The sequence below is a fragment of the Equus caballus genome, chromosome 4 (genome assembly GCF_041296265.1).
Source record: "Equus caballus isolate H_3958 breed thoroughbred chromosome 4, TB-T2T, whole genome shotgun sequence".
Classification (NCBI taxonomy): domain Eukaryota; kingdom Metazoa; phylum Chordata; class Mammalia; order Perissodactyla; family Equidae; genus Equus; species Equus caballus.
Window position 1 is genome coordinate 61,589,888 of NC_091687.1, and position 24,084 is coordinate 61,613,971.

The 24,084-nt window shown below is 38.7% G+C and overlaps 2 protein-coding genes across 45 annotated transcripts; one reads left to right on the top strand and one right to left on the bottom strand.

Moving 5' to 3' along the window:
* Positions 1-340: 340 nt before the first annotated feature.
* On the bottom strand, positions 341-10,789 carry HNRNPA2B1 (heterogeneous nuclear ribonucleoprotein A2/B1). 33 transcript variants are annotated; one of them, XR_011438203.1, is made up of 14 exons: positions 10,655-10,788; positions 7,743-7,778; positions 7,535-7,645; positions 7,205-7,351; positions 6,696-6,906; positions 6,444-6,545; positions 6,282-6,362; positions 5,557-5,619; positions 4,134-4,253; positions 3,753-3,875; positions 2,948-3,030; positions 1,874-2,102; positions 1,510-1,582; positions 341-884 (listed from the first exon to the last, which is right to left on the bottom strand). XR_011438203.1 is itself a non-coding variant. In XM_023639395.2 (12 exons), the coding sequence occupies exons 1-11, from the start codon at positions 10,658-10,660 to the stop codon at positions 2,969-2,971; spliced, it is 1,062 nt and encodes a 353-aa protein (XP_023495163.1). In that variant the 5' UTR covers positions 10,661-10,788; the 3' UTR covers positions 341-884; positions 2,948-2,968. The 33 variants fall into 33 exon arrangements, 10 of the variants coding, with proteins under 10 accessions (XP_023495163.1, XP_070121857.1, XP_070121858.1 ...); XR_002807484.2 differs by having other exon boundaries at positions 1,447-1,582; XR_011438209.1 differs by lacking the exon at positions 7,743-7,778 and having other exon boundaries at positions 10,655-10,789.
* Positions 10,790-11,557: 768 nt separating this feature from the next.
* On the top strand, positions 11,558-22,757 carry CBX3 (chromobox 3). 12 transcript variants are annotated; one of them, XM_023639400.2, is made up of 6 exons: positions 11,558-11,698; positions 13,104-13,155; positions 16,100-16,242; positions 18,506-18,668; positions 21,026-21,123; positions 21,478-22,757. In XM_023639400.2, exons 2-6 carry the CDS (start codon positions 13,132-13,134, stop codon positions 21,602-21,604), a joined length of 555 nt encoding a protein of 184 aa, XP_023495168.1. In that variant the 5' UTR covers positions 11,558-11,698; positions 13,104-13,131; the 3' UTR covers positions 21,605-22,757. The 12 variants fall into 12 exon arrangements, with proteins under 12 accessions (XP_023495168.1, XP_023495170.1, XP_023495172.1 ...); XM_023639402.2 differs by having other exon boundaries at positions 21,029-21,123; XM_023639404.2 differs by having other exon boundaries at positions 16,103-16,242.
* The last annotated feature ends 1,327 nt before the right edge of the window (positions 22,758-24,084 follow it).

Genomic DNA, 24,084 nt, shown 5'->3' on the forward strand with positions numbered 1-24,084 from the left:
CAAAACTAAAAGAAACTGTAGTTAAAATAAGTCAACCTTTTTTCCTATTTTTCTTCTTTCATTATTTATATAAATGTCCAATAAGGAAAATCACTGCTTGTTATTAAACTTCATCCACCATGTTTAACCCCTTTAAAAAGGTAACCACTGACACTAAGTGTAAAATATAAAAGAACACTTGAGAAACTAGTGTGACAGATTTTGTCTCCGTGCTTTGCAGAGCCACTTAATTTGAATCATTCTAACTGGTTAAATCTGTGATGATTTTAAAACCACCACCAGCAATGTTAAACATACAAGATAAAGCCAGAAAACTACAGCAGCATTCAAACGCTGAGTATACAGTGTATAAAGAATGGCGTTTTATTAGGACAGCCAGTATGTCCACAATGCATTTCTCATTTGTCTATCAATATTCTAAGAAAAATGGCAATGTGTTGCTTTGTGAAACTGCTTTAAGTCTAGGGGATGGCAATCCTTTAGACAACTGAATGTTTATAGAACAAGATTCACACATTTTATGTGTAAACATTACACCAAGTATTTGGATACAAAAGTATTTATTTTATAAACTTTATATTTAAAATAAAATTTTAATCTGTCTACTCACAAAACCTAATTTAAAACATGATACATTTCTCTCTCTAGCCAATTTGATGTTACTCTTTTACAAACAATACTCAATTTGTAAATGTTTTATATTAAGAACCTGTACTAAATGAAGTTTGTATTTTATCAGAAAACATTTCCCTTTAATCTTAAAGAGTGCTTTTTAAAATGAAGGCACCAACAAGAACTACTTTCAGATGGTACAGAATTTCTTATTTCTTGAAGACTCTGTGGTTGACCACTTCTTCATTAGTTACCTGCAGCAAGACACCTTCCTGCCAAAGGAAAAAAAAAGTATCTGAAGAAGTTTATCATGTTTGTCCAAAGAACCTAAATAACTTCAGTGGTGGTCTTAGGATCAAAGAAGACTCACTGGTGCATACAGTAGAATATGCCCTGATTTAATATGCCACATTCCTGAAAAGGCAATAAAGCCAGGCAACCAAACTCTGATGACATTTAAGAAATGAATTTCAGCAGCCAACCTACATCTCTCCTATAACGCAGGGGATTGGGAGAGAATTACCACATTTAAACCTGAGTATTTAGTACTGGATACATAGAGGATTTATAATGTAGAGACACACTTTATTCATTAAAGTATAAACTATTATCTGAAAATATAGATTGAACTTTCTCCTTAGCCTGATCCTGATAAGCATGTAAAGCTAGAACAACCGTATCAACAGAACATGTAACAGAAAAACACAATGTCTTTATTTTTAATAAAAACTCCTAGTTCACTCAAAATGCTTGATCCAAGAAATGTGAATACACAAGGGTGTAACGATGGGAAATTTCATGATTCATTGAATTTGCAGCCTAACTTTTACCTACCATTTTACTACCAACACCACTGAAGGAACCAAGAAAAGCTTTATTAATGATCACTTGGCTTGCCTCAGCTGTTGAAATGAAGCACTTTACAGTCTTTGTGGCAGCAGAATATACTTGTCCATGGTTCATATCATTGCTAAAATTCCAGCAGGGAAAAAAATGATATGTTAAGCACCTGAATCTTCATAGAGGGGGAGGGGGGGTGGGGGAAAGAAGGAAAAAAAGGGAAAAAACCAAAATAATTTAAGTAAATGACAGATTGGAAAACAGGGTTTATAAAATTATTCTCTTGAGTTTATAAATTGTTAAACTCAATTTATAGCTATGTTAAACTACATAAGAACCACTATACTGAAAGACCATTGAAGAGTATTAGTTTATCTTTTGGGGAGGAAAATTAAGAAAGGAAAAGTAAATAAGATCTTACCTAAAGAAGTTTAACTGAAGCTTAGAACTATTTTGCTCTACACCCTCAGCTTTCGTTGGCATCCTTATAAACTACTGTAGTTAAAGCTTTGTAGAAACAGCACAGTTTTTTAAGACTGGCTGAACTTAGTAGCCGTCAAGAGTTCTCTTGTACTAGACCTGTATCCCTGAAGAGTACCTCGCTGGGGTTATTTCCTTTCCTTGCATTGAAGAAGCAGCATCTAAAAGATCTAAAAAGGTGTTTCTCCTTGCAGAGATATCCCTTAAGTTATCTAGATAATTTAATCCTGATGAATTGCAGACAACACACTTTTATCTGACCAGCATTTATCTTACACAAATATAACAACAGCTTTGCAATGGACCTTAATTATACTACCCACTCCTTAACTTATTTAAAATAAAAAGTCTATAATTACACAATTTCCTTTAGAATTATTTTATTAAATCATAAATGTACAACAGCTTCTTAACTCTACACACGCACTTAAATTTTTTTAAAGGAAAAACGTTATGTCTTATTACACCATGATCCTGGCTAATAGCTTTTCAAAACTTTGAGAAAAATCTTAAAAAAGGTTTCACATGTCACCTGAAACTTACAAATTTAACATTATCAAAGAAGGAATGCTTCTACACTCTTACAAAGACCACTAGAAAGAAACAACAATTAAAAAGCTAAGAAACTGTCTCAAAGGCATTTTTTTTTTTTTACAATCCTTCCTCCACAGTAAGGTAATGTTATTAAATAATCCAATCCATTCACAAAATGGCTCTCTGCATCTGCTCTGGTGTCTTCTGCCATATCACTGCATATTTATGCATGACTGAGATAAGTTTCCTTAACATTGTTATTTCGATAACCTGAAGCTGTTCTGTTACCTCTGGGCTCTCATCCTCTCCTATTTATACAGTGAAGCCTGTTTCAACAGAAGTAAAGAGTAAAAAAAAAATAGGTTATGAAATTATCCATCTACCCAGATTTTAAGGAAAGATAACATGATCCTAAAAAGCTTTTACTCCTGGCAGCTAGGTCTCCCAAAACAATAATACATAAAACTCAAAAGCTACTTACCCATGGCAAATAGGAAGAAGCTCAATATCGGCTTCTCCCTCCATAACCCCCACTTCCTCCACTGCCTCCTGGACCATAGTTTCCTAGAATTGTTAGAACAGCAAGAGAAAGCAAACTTACTACAATTTCCATAATTATCTTAACACTATCGTTGACTATTTTATAGCCACACACTCTTCAAAACAGAGAGCTCATAACCCATCATTTCCAATTAACCTAATTACTTAGAAGACAAATTATCCAGATTCATAGATATTCTAAGTTCGTGCTTTAGAATTAAAAACATTTTACTGATGCTATTCTTTTAGAGGGTTCTCTACCACAATCATTTGGAGTTAGTAACGGATTTTTAAAAAAAATATGCCAACCACAAGAGGCAAAAGAAATTTGGTCCTACTAAAAATTTTCTCAAGAGTAACTGAAACAATGGTTTGAATAAAAGCTTGGGATTATTTACTATATTCAGTTTCTAAGAAACAACTCATACACATTTATACCACTTGTAATGTGCTCAGCAATTTTGTCCTTCTCTTAAATGAGCCAAGGAAAAGGAAAAAAAGAACACCCACCCGAAATACCTAACCTCCTTTCCCAACTCCTGAATGTTTCACACTACTGAACATCTCATGTCAACCACTCCGATCCCCCAAGCTGACGTTACAATTTTTTGCTTCCACAAAGTTCCTATTTCAGTAACAATATATATGAAGGAAGTTACCCAAAGATAAATAAACTAACAATTAGCAAGTCATGAAAGACTAATCCTTTAACCACACAAAATAATTTAAATAATCTAATCAATTACCTCCACCATATGGTCCCCCCATGTTCCTGCTACCACCAAAGTTTCCACTCTTCATTGGACCATAATTAGAAGGTTGCTGGTTATAATTTCCAAAATCATTATAATTTCCACTTCCATAATTTCCTGCAAAAGAAACAAAAGGGGGCTACTAGGTTTTGCATAATGAACATCAGAACAATATAATCAAACATTAAACCAATGATACAGCTAAGTATTTAGGACAAATCTCCCACAAAAAATAAATGATCAGAATAAATGTGAACACCTATCTACAATTTTTAAAGGCAACTAATGACAATATCAAAATGAAAAATCTCACGTGTTAAAAGTCATTAATTTCAATCCAAAATCCCACATAAAGGTTGCAGGTGAATTTTTTACCTCCTCCATAGTTGTCATAACCACCTCCGTAGCCCCCACCCTGGTTGCCATATCCAGGTCCTCCACCACCATATCCTCCTCTTCCTCCTCCATAACCAGGGCTACCTCCAAAATTGCCACCTATTATAAAATAAGCCTTTAAGTAATTACTTAATATTTTCAATGCCATTTGAACTGTCTTATCACACCCATTTCTAGCTTTCCAAAACACTTATTTTTTATAAGTAAAATATTAATTCTACAAAAATCTTTTCTAGAATAGCCTCAAGGGCAGAACAGAGCATCTTTGGTAAACATTTGAAGGCAGAGAGTGCCTAGCCACAACCAACAGAATAAAACCTTTATAGAGAAATACCCGTAATGTCAAAGCTCTCCTCTAAATCTAAAGATATTAAGGATTCTGAAGGCATCTCCAACACTTACTGGTATTTTGTGTAAGGGTTGTGGGGGCAGACAAGAGGCAAAGCCTAGTGGGAGGAAGAAGAGCCACATCCTCCTACTGGTCCAATAGATCCCAACTCATACTTCCCTAGAAATCACCATGTCTCTTCAACCATATGCCCACTATCCTATTTGTGAGTAGAAATGGGGGGGAGGACCAGAAATTAGCAAACTTGCATGTAATTCAAAACCTTTAACTGGTACAGTTAGTCTCAAATTACTTGTAGTTTAAATACTAGAATTCATCATTCTCATTAACACCAAATTATTATTTGGATTTCAAAGCAAAGTTGGAAATGATGAGACGTAGGAGTAACTCAGTCATGCCCAATGAGTGGCAAAACCAGAAATAAGCTTTCCATTACGAGCTCACAGTTTTAAATGTCCCTTTCTTACTGGGACATTTGTCAGCAAGTATCAACCTTTTCTGTACTCCAACAAAACACATATTTTAATATATCACTTTATATAACAACACCTACAACCTCAACTGTACCCAGGAGCACGCTTGGGTGTTTTAGAATACTTCCTTTGGGATCTTTTGGATGTTATCATGGGGGATTCATTATCTTAAGAGCCAAGGAAGACACAATTGCTCTCACACTCCCCTTACATTTTGATCTTGCTTATATCCAATAGTCTATGTTTTTCCAGGAAAACAGAGTACACAGAGTATCACATCTATGTCCAATTCTTTTGCTTGAGAAACAACGGGATATCATGATGCCATCTTTAAATTCTCATTTAAAAGCCACCCAAATGATTCTGCAACCTATACTAACAACTACAAATATACTCTAAGCTAAACAACTAAGATGTAAAGTAATTATAAAGGAAAAGTCATACAATTGAACCACTATCACAAAAGCCCTTTATAAAAGAAGTAAAACTAAGGAAAATTTCATGTATACACTAAACCAGACAAACATACAGTGTGATTAAACCTTTAAGTCACATAAACTGAAACACAGAAGAAACTGACCTCCAGGCCCTCCTCCATACCCATTATAGCCATCCCCAAATCCACGACCGCTTCCATATCCATCTGTTGGGGGCAGAAAAAAGATAATCATTATTATACCTTGATCACAACTCACTTCCTTACCCTGCTTTCCTCCACATTCTCATTAGTGATCTCTGGATGAGAATTACTACTACGACCCATCTCCCTTATGGTGGAAAACTGGTGTTACGTGTTTCTTCTTAAAAATAAACACACAAAAGGGTGTAATTAAATCTCATTATCAGGATAACTGTCTCATTTTGGGGCTCGAAACTCGGCAAGCCTCAATTTAAGAGATTCCACTTATACACAAGAGTGACACTGGATACGGACTTTCTGTTGACATCTCTTTACCTTAGATAGATACAAACCTTTTTAAGCCCACAAGCAAGACTCTACAGATATTTACACTCACTATTCAGGAATACCTTGTGATTTCTAAAGTAGTTACAACCTCATTTTACCTTTTTTAAAAATTGGAGACCATAAAATGATCTCTACGACTGACTGAATAGTTGTAAGATTATGTTTTTTAACTTCTACCTACTGCTTGGCCAAATCAGAACTTCCCACCAGGATACAACCTATGTTAAAGACTTAAGCATAACTTCTTAAAATCAGACAGGATTTCCTGATTCTAATGAAAACTAAATCACTTTCAATCAAGCACACTGACCCTTCTAACACTTAGAACTTGAACTTACCAGATCCTCCTCTGAAGTTACTTCCAGGTCCTGGTCCAAAATTTCCACCACCACCACGAGAATCTCCAAAACCAAAGTTGCCTACAACAAATGTCTTGGTTACTAAAATTCACTCTTACAAATAAATTAAAAAAAAAAAAAAAAAAAAAGAACTTAAGTTACCTCCTCTTCCACTTCTAGAACTTTGGACTTCTTGCATTTCTTGTCTAGACAAAGCCTTTCTTACTTCTGCATTATGACCGTTGATGGTATGGTATTTTTGCACTGGAATAAAAAGTTCAGACTCCTTTAAATCAGCATGCTATGATAGTAACTAACTTATGAAGTTCACCTCTTATTAAAAGCTGTAGGCGTTAACATATGCAAAATTTAACGAATGAAGCAGTCACACATCTAATGCTTACAGACACTTACACACAATCTTATCCACAGGATCATGGTCATCGAAAGTAACAAATCCAAAGCCTCTTTTCTTTCCAGACTGTCTATCAGTAATTATCTCAATAGTATCAATTTTCCCATATTCCTCAAAGTAATCTCTAAGATGATGTTCCTCAGTATCTTCTTTAATTCCACCAACAAACAACTTCTTTACAGTTACATGAGCCCCTGGTTTTCCAGATTCCTGAAATGGAGAAAAAAAGTCATCCTAATAAAATAAACCACAAATATGATTGAAAGCACACTATCCACATACCAAAGATGGCTTCTACCCTATGATAAATTACCAGGTAAAGCAACAGCTTATGAATAAGACCCTAGTCTTTTGAAATCAAAGTACAGAAATCCAACACAGCTTTAATAGGGCAAAAAACTTTGACCTGGATACAAACAACTTAGTTCTTTCAAACACGACATTCTAATCTTCCGTGGGACAGAATTTTCTTGACATTTATTGCACAAAGAAGTTATATTTTGCTCACCTCTCTTGCAACAGCACGTTTTGGCTCAACCACTCTGCCATCAATTGAATGAGGTCTTGCAGCCATGGCAGCATCAACCTCAGCCATGGATGAAAAAGTTACGAAACCAAATCCTCTTGATCTTTTGCTTGCAGGATCTCTCATTACCTATAAAACCAAAGGGGAAACTTTATCATTTGATCTCATTACTTGTGCTATGAACAGTATAACTCGATAACATTTACGAAGAAGATAGATTTAAGTGCTTTTTTCCATGATTTACTACACATTTTAAACACAGAAGTGCAACAGAGGAAGAACTACTATCAGGTACTTTTGTCTTTAACGTACCACACAGTCTGTAAGTTTTCCCCATTGCTCATAGTAGTTCCTCAAACTTTCTTCTGTGGTTTCAAAGCTCAAGCCACCAATAAAGAGTTTACGGAACTGTTCCTTTTCTCTCTGCAAAGGAAAACACCATTTCAATTTTTATTTACATTTTCTCTTTGTATGCAGGAAATTAAATTCTTAAATATGAGGTGACCTGCTGGCAGAGTACCTTTTTCCTCTCCAAAGGAACAGTTTCTAAAGTTTTCTGGGGGGGAAAAAAAAAACTTACATCAAATTTAAACCATATGTTAAACTGCATATTAGTTGTGTTACACCAAAAAATTGCCTCAGCTGAACTACACAAGTTTCAAAGTCATTACTCCTTGATCTAAATTTACTTCACATTAAATTATTTCAAACCAATTTAATATCATTAAAAACACTTTCTGAAGAGAAAAGAGCAAATCTATTCCCTGGTCATCGAAGGGTTAAGGATTCTTATCAAATCTTACCAAAATTTGCATTCAATTCTATATTCCACAACAGAAAAGTTAAAGTTAACTTTTAAACACTCAGTTTAAATACTTTTTCTTTTCAACATAAAACCTACTGGTTCCTTACTTATAACTCAATAGTTTACCATTTATTTCACAACTCAGTATCCGAACACTGACATTTATTTTCCTTTCACTGCTCCCCCTGGTGGCGATACTAAGGCATCTCATTAAAAAAACTGGTTAAAAAAATCATTCTTTCCCTCACACTAAACACTATCGGGAGAAAAAAACGTTCAGTGTTATGTTCCAAAACATCCTTAAAATTTACCTCTCTTCTGAGCAAGGCAGGTATTTTCTTTACGACCATTGGTCTCTAAAGCTGTAAAGTTCTAACATAATTGACTTTTATGGGCACTCCCTTATTTGGTATTTAAATAAGTACAGAAACAAACTGATTATTGAGCTCATAAACAGTAACAAATAAGTTCACTGTAATCATCTTTTCAAAAACCATCAAAATATTTAAATGACCACTGCAACTACCCAGTAGTTACACCTTATAACGCTAACATTTATGCCTCACCATTTTTTTTTAAAACCTAAAAGCTCAAATGTATTTAACTTAGTGGCCATCTGGCAAACTACACAGCACAAGTTATCTCTAATTCTACAAGTGGGGGGAAAAAAAAAGCAGCCTAGGCTGAAAGCTTTTAATCCCTATAAACCACAAAGCAATTACACTGCATGAATAGCCCTGTATCTTGGGCTGTCAGTTAAAGAATGGATCATTACATTTGGTTTTCAGTTGACTAGCTTGAAAAAACAAAAAATATTCAGAAACCAGAATAGATCATAATGTCCAGGACAAACTGCTACAAGTGCGCAATGCAACTAAAAAGTAAAACGTCAACTTTCAATACAACAGTACATTTCTTATTTCCAGCAAATAGCATTACAGTTCTCAACCCACAGTTCTATGGAGATTTCTCCCTCTAAGCAGGATATTCTTCCAACAGTTCAGAAAATACAGCGCTAAGATAGCAACTCAGATTTTTTTCCTGGATAGTTAACTGTTTTCAGGATTCTGAAAATTCTTTAAAGACTAAATTATTAAACTAGCTTCTGAGATATTTAACAATCTGTCAAAATGGTTAGTTATACAGCATATTGATATTTGGACTCAGCTTTATTTACACCAAATAGTAAACAATTCTTTTAAAATCCAAATAAACTACGGAGATTAAAAAAAAGCACATCTACAACAATGTTTACAAATCACTTACAAAAGGCAAAAACTCATTACTTACCTCTGTTTTTTCCAAACTTACCCGATGTCCACTATCGATTACAAACAAAGTTATTTTATAAGCGTGCTTAGGGTCAAAAATACTCAGGGAGACCCCCTTCGCTTGAGACCTTATGCTTATCAATGTAATGATCAACCACGATTGCAAACATAAATGAGAAAAGTGACAAAGTTCAAACAGAGCGGCCTAGCCTCGAACAGTTCTGTATCCGGCAACACACGCATGGAAGGACCGAGCCATGTTTTAACCAAAGCACAACTGATAAAGTCATTTTTCAGTCGACTTTCCTCAAAATTTCTGGCTTATCACTTACAAGGATCCGTGGTCTTATCTACTAAGGAGTAAATTTCCCAATAAAAATATTACTCAAAACACGAACAAGCCCTTTAATCCAAAGGGAAGCCGACAGGAGAAAAATCCCCCCCCATAACCTCCTTCCCCGCTGCCACCCACGTAGCCGATACTAATCTGATGGCTCCAAATTTTGAGTATTTCTAGATTTTCCTGCAATTCAACCACCTTTTTTTAATCACTGCAGACAAAGGCAGGACCGTTACACAGAGAAAGCGGACGGGAAAAGCCGCCGTGGTCCCCGCGGGTCGGCTCGCCTGGCCCGGCCCAGCCCCGGCGGCGCTCCCGCCGCCGCCCGGCCCCCGCCCGCTCCGCGCGGCCGCAATGGCGCCATTTCATCGAGAGGAAGGGAGGGCGCCTCGACCGAGGTGCGCAGGACGCTAACGATTTGAGCGCCCAAAACACCCGCAATCCACCTCAAAACGCCGTGAAAACAGCCCGAGAAGAAAAAAAAATCGTTAACCACGTCTCCTCTTCGGTCAGGGAGGCAAACTAACAGGATTCGGAGGTTTAAAAAGAAAAACGCTGCGAGGAAGGAGAGAAATGAAAATGGCGGCCGCCAAATCCGGTTCCCGGGAGAGAGGGGGAGGGGAAGCGCCGCAGCCTCACACACGAGGCCCCGAAACCCGCCGAAACGCTCATGCGGTGTCGCCGGGGCCCCCAATCGGCGAGCTGTAAGAAGGGAACGCGAATTCCCGCCCGGGCGCCCGCCTTTCCCCGGAGCGGGCCGCGTCCGCCATGTGCCAGTTCCCCATCCCCCACCCCCAGCAAAGGGAAATGGCGCCGGCAGGCCGAGGGTGGGGAAGGTGGGGTCCGAGCAGGCCTCCGCTAACGACTCCTCTTCAAAAACATTCTGAGCCCAGGGGCTTCTGAAGGGGCCAGACTTCACCGCCGCTCTCCCTCGGAGGCGGGCGGCCGACTTCCACCGAGGCGCCAACGGCCTCGCCATGCCCTTTCCAAGAACTCATTGATTTCAAACCCGTTACCTCCATCGCGGACTCAGTCGCTTCAGCCCGATTTCCCGCAGCCGAGCGAGATGAGAGAGATCTCCGCGGACGAACACGGACCGGACTCGTCCTGGCGCTGTAGTGAGAACTGCCGCTGCTTGAGAAACAACACCGCTAAGAGCACCTCCGCACGGGACCCGGCGCCGCTGCTACTGCCGCTAGAGCCGCTGCCGCCGCTTTTCTAGAACCTTCCCCCCGACTAACGCGTCTTCCCCTACGTCAGGCCGTTGCGGAAACGCCCTAACCGCCGCCACTGGCGGGAACGCTCTACGTCCTCCTTACGCCAAGTACGTACTCCTCCCCCCTTGCGGCGAGCAGTGGTGCTTGACGTCACTTGCGCAAATTGGCTCAGTGAATTGCGGAAGGCTCGAGTCCTGCGTATGTCTCTCTCCGAATTGGGTCCAGCCCCCGCCTTAGCGCAGGGCAGGTAAGAAACGGTCGCGCAGTTTGAAATTAACGCTGTCGGGAGGAGCTTACTCCGCAGCTCTGAGGTCCAGCCCCCTCAGCCCGGGAGGTGGTCCCAGCAGCAACGCCTTTGATGGTCCCCCCACGCCCCCGCCCCCGTTCTCCCGCCAGAAGAATCTGCAGCCTCCTCCTGCGTTTTCCCTCCCCCACGCCCTCCCCTGCGCAGAGGACAGACTCGGCCCCTTCCGGAAACACCCGAAGCGACTCTAGTCAACAAATTACACTTCACGCTCCACCAATCTACCCCGGCCGACGTCTTTGGAATTGACCCCTCGGGTTCAGGAGAGGTCTTTGGAGAGGGTGGTCCGAAAGGGGCCCTCGTTCTTCGTCCCCGATTCCTCCCACCCAAGTTTGTCTTCACCCCCTCACCCCCAGCGTTTGGAGGCACCCACCCCCAGGGGCGAGGAAGTGGGCGGGGCCCGGCTTTGGCGCCACCGGCTGCTGCTGCGAAGCAAAAACGCCTCCGCCGAGAAGACTCTCGTCCCAGTCCTCGCTCCTTCTTCCCTCCCCCTACCCTCCCCTGCCCTCCGGGGACCAGCCGGCGCCACGCTGCGCACGGTAAGTGCTGCGGTCCCCGCCGCTCTCCTCCCTCCCCCTGGGCCCGGGCTCCCGGCGGGCGCGGCGCCGCGCGGCCCCTCCCCCCCGCCGGGCGCGCGCCCCCCCGCCCCGCCCCTGGCGGCGGCCCGGCGTGGGCGGTGCCATCCCCTCCCCCCCGCGGCGGCCCCGCGCGCAGCTCCCCGGCCCCCTCCCCCTCGGATGTGGCTGGAGCTGGAGGCGTGCAGGGCCGGAGACGCCGCAGACCCGGGACCCGGAGCAGCTCGGAGGCGGTGAAGTCGGTGTTTTTCTTTCTCTCTAGCTCTTCCTCGGTGGTGCTGCATTAGGTCGCACATGCGGCCCAGGCCCCCCAGACCCCGCTTCTCGCCCCACCCCGAGTCGGGAGGTGGCGGGAAGGAGCAGAGACCCGGCGGCGGGCCTGGCGCTGCGCCGGCGCCTGTAGCTAGTTGGGGGCACGAGACTATCCCCGAGAGCGTAGAGAGCTGTGGCGTCCGCCACCTTATTTCTAGACAAAGCGTATTTCCCTGTCCCCTCCCCCATCCCGAATCGAGATGAGGGGCCCTCCTCCCCCTCCCGGGCTTGGTCGGCGACCGGGGCCTCCGGGGAGGGCGGCGCATTCTCCCGCATCCGCGCGGCCCGCTTCCCGGAGTCGGCGGCGGGCGCTCCGTTATGTGGCCGCGGCCGGGGGAGGCGCGAGCCGCGTGGCGCAGTGCCCTTGAGCCCCCGCGCGCGGCCTTTGTTTCTCCCCGCGGCTGCGCTGACCACGCGGCCCGCGCTCCCGGGTGGGGGGCGGGCGCCCGGCGTGTAGGCCGCAGAAGCCGGGTGGGGCCTGAGGCTTAGCGGGAGCAGATGGACGGACAGAGGAGGTGATGCGTTTTCAAAAGTGGCACGAAATGGGACTGGAGCATCTCGCTCTGTTTTTCCTTTAGTTTTTTAACTAGTGATTGGGAAGAGGGAGGGGTTCTAAGAAGAAACCAAGTTGGGATTACGCAGGCGACTCTTCGGCCTGTTAAGAGATCTAGAGGAAAAATTCACGGTAGTTTACCGTTGTGATTGGGTAGTTGTCCGATTTTGAACCAAAATATTTGGCCATTTTTTAAAAAAATAGTACGGTGTAAGTGGGGTTTGAATTGAAAAAACGTTTATCTGCTGTTTTCAACCAGTGAAGCTGTCTCAAGTACCAATGTCCCCAGTAAGGTTTCCTAGACCCGTATGTTAGAACACTGATGTACTCTCAGGCATATTATGTCTAATTAACACAGGAGCTCAAAACTGCTTCTCAGTGGATTTGTATACATGTTTGATAATATTCGCTGCATACCTGGGGTTGCAATCCAAACAAAACTTGTGTTTACCTACTTTTTTTGTGTCATGCAAACTTCCTTTTAACTGTCATGCGTTTTTCTAGTAATAGCTCTTCAAGTCTGCAATAAAAAATGGCCTCCAATAAAACTACATTGGTAAGTTAACGAAAACCTAAAATATGTAAGGATCTAACTCAATTTTTTTTCCCCAAAAATTATAACTTTGCATCTCTGTGGTTGAGAAACTTACATCTATATATATTCCCCAGTCCCTACTCTCCCCAGTGTTGTTATGGAGAGAATTAGGGGCCAAAACGAAATCGTTATGTTGAGATACTTAGTGACTTGGCTTAATAGTATCTTAATTCATTTAAAGAAAGCTAATCTTGGGAGGATAGCACAATACAAATTTTACTGTTTTTATTTTGTAATAAAAATGCACAAATTTATGTAAATGGAAGAATATGTTACAAAGCATAGACTAAGCAGTGAAGCCTTTTTGATTGGCATAATATCCCCTGAATCACTCTGTACTGAATTCTAGAGAAAGCAAGTATTTTCAGTATTGCCCTGTTTAAAGAACAGGCGCCTTGTACGCTTAAATTGGGGCAAAAAGTCAGTGAATCTTCCAAATTACTTTCGTCATGTCATATTTCAGACTTGCTTATTCTAAAATACAGATGGGCTTTAAATTTAAATCATTGCAGTGTTATTAGTACACAAGACGAACAAAATCGCGTGTGTCCAGGAACGAGAAAGGATTTGATCTTTTGAGCAATTTTTTCTCTCTAGCAGTTTCTTAAATCCAAAGTTTGCATTGTCAGACTTCATTAAAAGTTCTGCAAATGTGTAAAGCCATGTCTAGTTATCAGCTTTTTAAAAACACTGGAATAGTCATATAAAAATCACGAAATTCAACGTTATGGTTCCCATAGTATTTAATTCTAACATATTGTGTTAATAGTAATTGCAAGCATATAAAGGTGAGTGTTAATATCTAAATAAAGCAAAACACTTGGTTTTGGTTTGTATATTCTCTTCTTGGGTTTCACACTAAAAGGGGCAAGTTGGTGATTTTAATTTGTGCCATCATTAGTTTGCACATTTAAGTCAAATGTCCTAGGAAACAAAAAATGAACTATGAAGCTTATCTGGTGAGTCTGTGTGGCACAGATGATTCCCATCAAAGCCATCAATGGAAAAAGCACACATAGCATCTTCTATCACCCCTCAGGATTGAACTGTTCCTAAAATTCCATAAGCAGTAAACCAAAGTAGAGATAATGAATTGGCTTTATGGTCACTTGTGTTCTTCAAGTATTGGATGGGAAAGGAACTAGCTGTCCATGAGGCTTTGAGGATGAATATAGATACAGAAAGTAAGCAAATAGATAATTCTATTAAAATTAAATTGCTTTTGCACACAGTTTGATAGTCTTCAGTGTCTGTAACTTACTGATATTTAAATATTTTATCCTTTTTTAAAGGATCACAAATTGACAACTTTAAAAGTTTTTATTGACTTTTCATTTTAAAATAGTGTTGTGAGATGTGTACTATGATTTAAATGGTAAAGTGAGTGAATTTTCTTTTAAAAGAAACAGATGAGCACTTGAAACTAGCTTATGAGTGCCATAGTAGTACTTGATTTTTTATGCCAAATTTTTTTCTTAGTGTTTTTATGTTTTTCATTTTCTGTGTTTATTTTTGTCATCCTCTTTATTCTGTTAACCTCTTACCTTCATGGACATAGCTATTTTGTTTTTATTTAGGATCAGTATATAATAAGCTTTTGCCTACAACCAAGTTTTCTCCACTCCTCCCACTATCATTCTTAAGCTTCCTTTTGCTATACAGAAGCAGAAAGTTATCTGGCTGGGTACAATACCCAAGTATCTTGACTAATGGAAATTGTAAAGCCTGACTTGGAGATGGTATCCAACAAAATCAGATGTTTGCTGCACTTTTTTTAAATTCTGGAGGATTTTTATTTCTTTGTGTGTAGACTTCTGAATGACTAGATGGTTTTAATGTCTTTTTGCAATCTTGAGGCATTGCTGTTAACTTGTATGCTATATTGAGAGATGACTTTAGTGATGAGGCAATTAAGATTTGTTAATAGCACCTGTTTTAAGATGAAATAATTTTAAAATGAACATAACGTTTGGGATTTTGCCCTCTCACTCTCTTCTGTTAACCATTTCTGTTTTTTAAAAATATCCATTTTCAATCCTCGTAACAAATCTGAGTTATTGGAAAATGGCAGGTTGAGCCTGGTCTGCTGCTCACAAATAGTGTTACACAAGGAAAAAACCTAGAAACTCATTTAAAGTGAGTTTCGTTGGCTATCAGTTTAGACTCCTTGTCTTGAGAAACCAAGAAAGGAGAATTTTTTCACAGAGAATAAAAATAGTACAGCATGTTAGTCTCTTGAAGTGACAGCATTATACCTTTGTTCCAAGTAGTCAGTAATATTATCTACAGAGATTGTGGAAAAATAATCCGTCCTTTTAAATCTATTCATGGTCTCCTTGGTTGACCCTGCAATTAATAGCAGGATTCTGAAACGTGCTTTCGTTGTGCACATATCTCTTTTCTATATTGTTGACATTTTTAACATTGGTGTTTGAATTGGGAAAGGGGATCTTAGTGTTTGGGGGCCGTAGTTTTAATGGGTCTGTGGTTCACTTAATAAAACCTGTCACTGCTACTTAATTTTCCTCTGTATCGTTCTCTAATACTTTCTAGTTGTTTTTTCCTGTGTTGCAGTTAAAATGAGTGAAAACTCTAGTAAACTTGGTCTTCGAGACTAGACAAAAATAAGACCCGGAAAAGATACCAGTATTTTCCAGAAAATATTTTTGATTGAATTATTTCAGTGAAGGGTGGTGGGTGATAGGCTTGAGCTAAACCATCAGGATTAAGCATGCCTTTATTTTATTGATTATCCGTTGACTTTTATCTTTTCAGAAGATGTCTGCCTTGGGGTATAGAAGTAAGAATTTAGGTGTCAGATGCAATGATTAAGCAATTTAGCCTTGAAAGTGTACTCAAAAATCAAAAGAGATGTTTCTTAAATTTCTCTTTTGTTTTGTTTTAGCAGAAAATGGGAAAGAAACAAAATGGAAAGAGTAAAAAAGTTGAAGAGGCAGAGCCTGAAGAATTTGTGGTGGAAAAAGTACTAGATCGACGTGTAGTGAATGGGAAAGTGGAGTATTTCCTCAAGTGGAAGGGATTTACAGAGTAAGAAACATCCTTTTTATTATATATTTGCACCTAAGTGGTGTTTAAGATTTTTTTTGCCTGAGATCTTTTGCCAGTTTTCCCACAGGTTTCTTCAAATTTAAAGGACACCTTTAGTCTGGGTTATCTTGTTTGAGATCTGTTTAAAAAGAGTCAGTTCTTTAGCTCAAAGTTGTAACCAAGCAGATTTGAAGTTAATTACCTTGGAGAGTCAAATTTATAGAATTATAGAGTGCAGTTTACTATGTAGGTGATGTGTTTTAATGTAGATTTTGTACTAATTAGAATACCTAATTTACATTGTTTTCCCCACGTGCAGAGGGCGTTTAAAAACATTGAAGCTATATGATGTAGATTAGTGAGTCTTAAACAGAAGTGCTCATCGTAATCCAGGTCCTATGCTGGGTTTATTGTATCCTAATCTCTAAGAAGTAGAGTCTGGGCATTTTTTAAGCTCCCTAGTTCCTCATGTTGCTTGTTACTAATTCCTCTCATAATCACTCTTTATAATGTTAGATGTCTTGTAAGTAACTTACATGCAGAAATTATACTCTTAACTTAGGTTTATCATGTACTAATCTATTTTGATTCTTCTGCTGTACACCACAAAAACAGCAAGGCTCCATGGGCAGGGACTGTTGAAAATGTCTCTGTGGAGATGAATAGCAATTTTCTGAGCATGGTGGAGATGCGGGATATGATGGTCAAATTACGAGGCTTCAGATGTCTGTTCTCTACTTCCCCCAACGTTTACATGTAAAGTCGCCTCCATAGCAATTTGGGTATTATGAGTTGAATGTAAGATTTAGGTTTCCCTATTTTATCCTTCTGGTACCCTTAGTACCCTTAGTTGAGCTTAAGTATTTATCATAAGTTCATAATTTACCACTAGAAGAATTTCCTGCAGCTGGCAGAACCAAGCAAAAGTAAGTCTCAACTATTTTAAAAGTAGGTTTAACCAGTGCCAAAGAATTGATTACCTTGGTAGGCGGTTTTGGTTTTTTTTTTTAAGAATCCCATGAGACACTAGAGTCTGTCTACATCCTACCCACCAAAGTGTTAGCAAATTAACTCCCTCTTTCTCTCCAAACTTAAGGCTGCTACTCTGATTGAGAACCTGCTATGGACAATGTAATGCATTAATTAATAATAGAAGGCTGTAATGAAAATAACACTACAGAACGGAGGCTCCACTTCAGCTCTTTTGTCCTCCTCTACCCTCTAATTTAGATTTGCCAATTGTAGAGTCTTAGGATGTCAACAGACCAAGTTGTAACCAGGACTTAATGGCACCTTTCCCAGCATCTCTAAAATGAGTAGTTTCATCCTATTCGTTCTGTAAAGGCTTTTTGGATGAGAGCACACAGAATTAGTAAGCCTGTCACTAGTGTAGGATGATCTTACTTTCACGTTTGGCAATTGATACTCATTTTTGTTCCAGCTCTTCTGAAAAACATGCAGAAATGGTCGTCTCAGCCTTGTATCAGGGGTCGCAAACTTTCTCCCTAAAAAAATTACATGATAAATACTTCAGGTTTTGTATGCCATAGGTATCTTGTCAAAACATTCAACTCTGCGAATATAGTTCAAAAGCAATGATAGACACTACATTAAATAAGTGAGCATGGCTGTCTGCTAATAACACTTTGTTAATGGGCCCTGAAATTCAAATTTCGTGTAATTTTCATTTTGAAATTTTTTCCCAACCTATTAAAAATGTGAAAAACATTCTTAGTTTATCCACCATCCAAAGGCTAGATTTGACTTTTGGGTTACCAACCCTTGCTGTATGTCATTTCTGAGCACCCCAGCAGAAATTGAAAATACTGTCTTACATTTGAAAATGCCTCAGAATTGTTATGTTTTCACACAAAGTATTGGAGGCCCTAACCCTAGGCAGATATGATTAATCTGATAAAGTAATTTGGGGGAGGAATCAGGAATCTGCATTTCTAAAAATTTCCAGAGAAATTCTGAAGTGGGTTGTCTACGTAACTTGGAAAGCTAGTAGCTCCAGTTATTCTGTTAAAATCAGATTCCGTTAACTTGCAGGTATTGTAGCAGATTGCCCACTTGGTAGAGGCTGTGAAAGTAAGCACAAAAGCAAGTGTAAGCAAGATTCCCTCAAAAGAATGGAGGATAGGGAGGAAGTGGTTAGCATCTGCAGTACCGAGGACAGCTTTTCAGATACATATTTAGTGGATCTGGATGATGGTGATGAACCATGTTTAATTGAATGAATTTTTTTTTTGACTGAACACAGTGCTGACAATACTTGGGAACCTGAAGAAAATTTAGATTGTCCAGAGTTAATTGAAGCATTTCTTAATTCTCAAAAAGCTGGTAAAGAAAAAGATGGTACAAAAAGGAAATCTTTATCTGACAGTGAGTCTGATGATAGCAAATCAAAGAAGAAAAGAGATACTGTAAGTATAAAATATTGCCCACCAGACTGGCTTTTTGTAAAAGGTTGATGGCTTGATTTTAAATACTTTTAAGATACTTCTAAAAACTCAGATACTTTTAAAATATCATTAAAAAGCTTTTCCTAAATTCTTAATATTTAGGACAAAAGGGATAGGCATGGTTTAGCCTACATTGTATAAATGTGCAGTAAGTTCTTATACCACTTAAATTGTTGTGCTAGTGTTATTTTGCGTATATTCAAGGATTTGATCCCTGATCAGACAATTTCCAGTGATCCAAGACAGGCAGTTGTAAATGTAAAGACCACTAAGATTAGGTCATTGAAGTACCTTACAATATACATAGCACATCCTGATTGTAAGCCATTAGCGGCATTGACCACCAGAAAGTACTTCACTTCGGCATGTATTGCCAATCTTTGTATTGCCAAAGTATTCCCAAATAGTGCTTTGATTTTGAAGTATATACTCTTTGATAATAAAAAACTTTGTATGCTTTATTGGCTTGAATAATTGGTTCATTCACCACATGTGTATTTTGACCCAGTCTTTGCTTTACTAATGTCTCTGTGGCTTTGGGCAAATCACGTAACTCCTTGCTTCTACCCTCAACTTAAAAACATTATACTTGTCCTCCCTACTGGCCTAGCATGCCAATTTGGAAAAAGGTCTTGGTTCTGAATTAGTATTTAGGCTTAAGGACTAAATGTACGATACAGACTTATTGATAAGGTCTTTAGATTTAAAATTTGATCATTTGAACTGGATGCCAAGTACTTTCTAGATAGTCTTTTAAATCTTCATGACAACTCTATTAAGACTATAGGTGTTATACCCATTTTACAGATGAGAAACAGGGTTGGCTATAAATTTGGTTCTGAATGCTTTAGCAGGCCGAGCAAAAAGGTACCTCTTAATTGATATAGGTAAATTGAAAGTCAGCCACATACTCAACAGAAGCACTGTTTAATAACAATAGTTATCCTGTGTTGAGCCCTTAACAATATGCCAGTGTTCTAAGTAACTTAATTTGTGTTTCATATACTATGAAATATCTGTGAGACAGCATAATTATTCCTGCGTTATAGATAATGAACCTGAACCACAGAGGTTAGCTTGCCCAAAGCCACACAACTAGTGAATGTTACAGCCCTCATTCTAATGAACCCAAGCAATCCTACTCCAAAGATGGGATATTAATATAAAAGTCTGGTAGGGAGAAAAGTTTTGTTGGTCTCTGCACTTGTCACCCTTTTTTGCTTTCAGGCCACCTTTACACTCCAGAAAATTACTGAGGATCCCAAAGGACTTTTTATATGAGTTTTAACTATCATTGCTTAAACTGTATTAGAAATTAAAATATAAGTTTCTGAAATAGTTTTGTCTTCTATTAAGAATTGCAAAACTTACTGCATGTTATAACTTCATGAAAAATAACTTTAAATGAGAAGAGTGGCATTTTACATTTTTGCAAATTTTCACTGTCTGGCTTAATAGAGGACAGTTCTACTTCTGCATTTGATTTGCTGTTAGGTTGTTTGGTGGAGGTATAAAGTCACAGATGGAAGAGGGGACCTTGATGATAAATAGACATTCCCAAAAGGTCTCAAGGATTCTCAGACCACACTTTGAGAACCACTGGTTACACTGAGTGTTTTATAAGGTTTCCTGTAATTCAGATTGATTACAATACTGACTAGTCTTGAGTTTTAAAGTTTTTACTGTTTTGTGTGTGCTTTAAAAATATGTGAGTACTTTAGACTAATTCCTGAAAGTCATTTGAAACACTTTGAAGAATTTATGATTACTAATTGATAAGAGTTACCAGAAATAAAGGGATTAGTTTTTTTCTGTGTGCTCACACACTTCTGCCTTTGATGTCTTTGGATGAAGAAAGTTGTCTGTTTTCTTGACTGCAATCCAGAATACTTTAGACATCCAGATTTGTTTTTTTCTGCTTGTAAGGTTAATGGGAATTACTGTGTGTTTTAGTACTAAATATGGGCTCTTGCCCTAGCCACTTCTGTTTCACTATTGGAAAGTTATTTAGAAGCTACGTATTAGGGCTGGCCCAGTGATGTAATGGTTGAGTTTGCACGCTCTGCTCCAGTGGCCCAGGGTGTGTGGGTTCAGATCTCACCTGCGGACCTATACACCACGCTGCTCATCAAGACATGCTATGGTGGCTTCCCGCATACAAAATAGAGGAAGATGGCACAGATGTTAGCTCAGGGACAATCTTCCTCACCCAAAAAAAGCTACATATCATGAAAACTGTGGAAGTTAATATTATTAGTTTGCTATGTGGAAAAAGGTCTGGCAGCATTTATATAAATAAATCTTTAACCTCTTTTAAGCAGGCTGATAAACCAAGAGGCTTTGCCAGAGGTCTTGATCCTGAACGAATAATTGGTGCCACAGACAGCAGTGGAGAATTAATGTTTCTCATGAAATGGTAAGTGTGCAGGTGATTGCTTTTATATTTTAAAGTAAAGCATGTTTTTTAAAAACTTGTGAAGCCTTATCTAGGAAAGGAAAGGTTTATAAATAGTTTTCATCATTAAGTAGAGAGTAATTATCTGTGGAAAGGATGATTCCAGTTACTTTTGCTAATGCTGTTTTAAAGCAAAGATTGGCAAACTGGCCTGTTTTGGAAAATGAAGTTTTATTGGAACATAGCCGCAATTACCACATAACCTTCCTGAAGAACTTACCTTTTGTGATTGAATTATGATTTCTTAAATGAATGGTTCTCAGTTGACCAAAATAATTTAGACTTTTAACTGCATGTTTTTTTTCCTCACAACAGGAAAGATTCAGATGAGGCAGACTTGGTGCTGGCAAAAGAGGCAAATATGAAATGTCCTCAAATTGTAATTGCTTTTTATGAAGAGAGACTAACTTGGCATTCTTGTCCAGAAGATGAAGCTCAATAATTGTTTGCATTGCTTTTTATATATATTTATATATATATAAAATCTCAGTCTTGGTTTTTTGGTTTATTAGTGTGAAAAAATAACTACATTCTAATGAAAATCAAGTTTGATATGTTCGTTTTGAAGTAATATTGAGGGAGTTGTTGGGGGTTTTTTTTGCATCTATAGCACTGGTTACTTTGAACAAATAAAAGCTTTCTGTAGTTGCTTCCTTTATCAGAGAAGAACATTTGATACCATGGTATATTACTCCTCTGCATTAGAGAACAGCTTTTCTAAATGTTGGGGAAAATCTCCATAGGCATAACTCAATCAGAATTTGTTTAACTCGTATGCCTAAGGACCATACTGGGGATTTTGTTTGTTTAGGGGTTTTTTGATGTGTGTATACATAAAATACATGTGTCAATGGTTTTCTTTTTTTTTTTTTAATCATTCACCAAAACAAAACAGCATTTCAAAACCATAGATTAGCCTATGTTTTTGGGATGCCATCATTTTGAGCAACCTAAGAAAGAAATCACTTGAAGTTTAATTGAAATTTTTCCTGAAGCCTTAACCTTTCAAATTAAAGAGGTAATTTTGTAATTAGTTCGAAAATTTAGACATATCAGAATTCATACCTACAGTCATATAAATGGCAAGTTTATTTGCAAAACCCTGAAAGGAAAATTTTATCATTACCAACAACCTCCCCACCCAAATGAGAAAACTAGACAAATCCTGGTGTGTTTTAATTAGGTAAGCAACACTTAATTAAGTGGACATTTAAAGGTTCCTTCTAGTGAATCGTTCTTTTACAAGAAGTTGAAATCCCTGGAGTATAGTGACTAAGAGGACATGATTCGTGGAATGTGTAAGATTTTGTTCATGGAAACCGAATCAGATGGTTGAAGATTGGCGATTTAGGACCTGCTGGAATAAATGGGTGAACGAACTTGTAATCTAAACTCTTTGACCTGCATGTTTTTTCTTTATCCCAACTTATTCTTTACATGTAGGCTCAGACTTCTCAGTCTTTGGGTTACTGGTTCACCAGAAGCCAGGAAAAACAGTAACTTTGTAGTAATCAGAATGTTATCCAACTGTATATTGTTTACTTTATTGTAAATACTGGTAAACAGTGGTCAATAAATAGTTTTATATTCCTTTATGTGATTAGACTCTTTTTTTTGTTTATCTGATTGCCTTTATAGTGGGAGTAGAAACACCCACACGCGTTTGTTGAATTATCTTTATCTTTATAAATCGTATACCACTAAGGCATTTGAGTACATGTCTTAGATGTTCTGAGCTTAGGAATTTCAAACTTACCTAGAATATGCATTTCCACAAAATGTTTTCTTGTAGGGAGATAAAAATTAGTTTCATGTGATGTCTAAGTAAGGGGAATTTGTTTCGTTACAGTGAAATTTTCATACTTAGAACCTAGTGTTCTGAAACTGCCATCTAAACCATCGGATATTCTGATAGGGCTGATCTCTTGTAATAGATTTCTAATTTCCAAAATTGATAAAGAAAAAAGGAAATCACCTTGCAATATATGGAAATATTGAATCATTACATTGTACACCTGAAACTAATATGTTGAATGTCAACTATACCTCAATTTAAAAAATAAAATTTAAAAAAAAGGAAATCATATCTATACTAAGTTATTACTTATTTCCTTATAGACCTAGCACTGCTGTCGCCAGTGGGCTCATAAATACAGAACCTTCTGTTGATAGCAAATTGGCCCTACATGAAACGTCAGTAAGGGCATTTCTGGAAACAGTATGTTGTCCTTGGATTGCTTTTATTATCCCTTATGATACATTAGTTTCTTATTGATGCTGTAAAAAATTGCCACAAACTTAATGACTTTAAAAAACAAATTTATTAACAGTTCCGGAGGTCAGAAGTCCGAAATTAGTCTCACTGGGGTAAAGTTGAAGTATCAGCAGGGCTGGTTCCTTCCAGAGGCTCTGATGGCAAAAATCTGTTCCCTTGTCTTTTTCTGTTTCAAGAGGCTGTCTTCATTCCTTGGATTCTGGCTCTTACCATCTTCAAAACTAGCAGTGTAGCATAGTTTCTCAACAAGTTACTTAAGCTTTCTGTGCCTCGGTTTCCTCATCTATGAAACAGATAAGTCATGGGTTTCTATAAAGATGAAATGCATACATTTGAGGCACTTGGAACAATGCCTTGTATTTAGTAATCAAAGTGTGTTTTGTCGCTTATCTTTAATAGGGACGTGGTAGGCTGTTGTATGGAGCTTCCTCAAATTAACCAATTGATGTGGGTATATTTAGTTTGTAGTCTTTTGCTATTAGAATAATGTAATGAACATTCTTAGACATAATGTATAGTGACACTTAAGTAGTTAGAGGTGGATTCCCAGAAGTTAGTGAGTCCAGCTTGCATTGATTTACGCTTTGATCAGTACCCATTACCCTATTTCCTCACTTCTAGTCTGCAAATCTGTGATATTTTTGTTG

Excerpts from the sequence above, each read along its gene's own strand:
- HNRNPA2B1 (XM_023639395.2), bottom strand. Across the intron at positions 7,352-7,534 it reads GAAAACTTACAGACTGTGTG|GTAATGAGAGATCCTGCAAG; the intron begins GTACGTTAAAGA and ends TTGGTTTTATAG. Across the intron at positions 5,620-6,281 it reads TAACTTCAGAGGAGGATCTG|ATGGATATGGAAGCGGTCGT; the intron begins GTAAGTTCAAGT and ends TGCCCCCAACAG.
- CBX3 (XM_023639400.2), top strand. The coding sequence starts at position 13,132 with ATGGCCTCCAATAAAACTACATTG. Across the intron at positions 13,156-16,099 it reads CCTCCAATAAAACTACATTG|CAGAAAATGGGAAAGAAACA; the intron begins GTAAGTTAACGA and ends GTTTTGTTTTAG. Across the intron at positions 21,124-21,477 it reads TTAATGTTTCTCATGAAATG|GAAAGATTCAGATGAGGCAG; the intron begins GTAAGTGTGCAG and ends TCCTCACAACAG.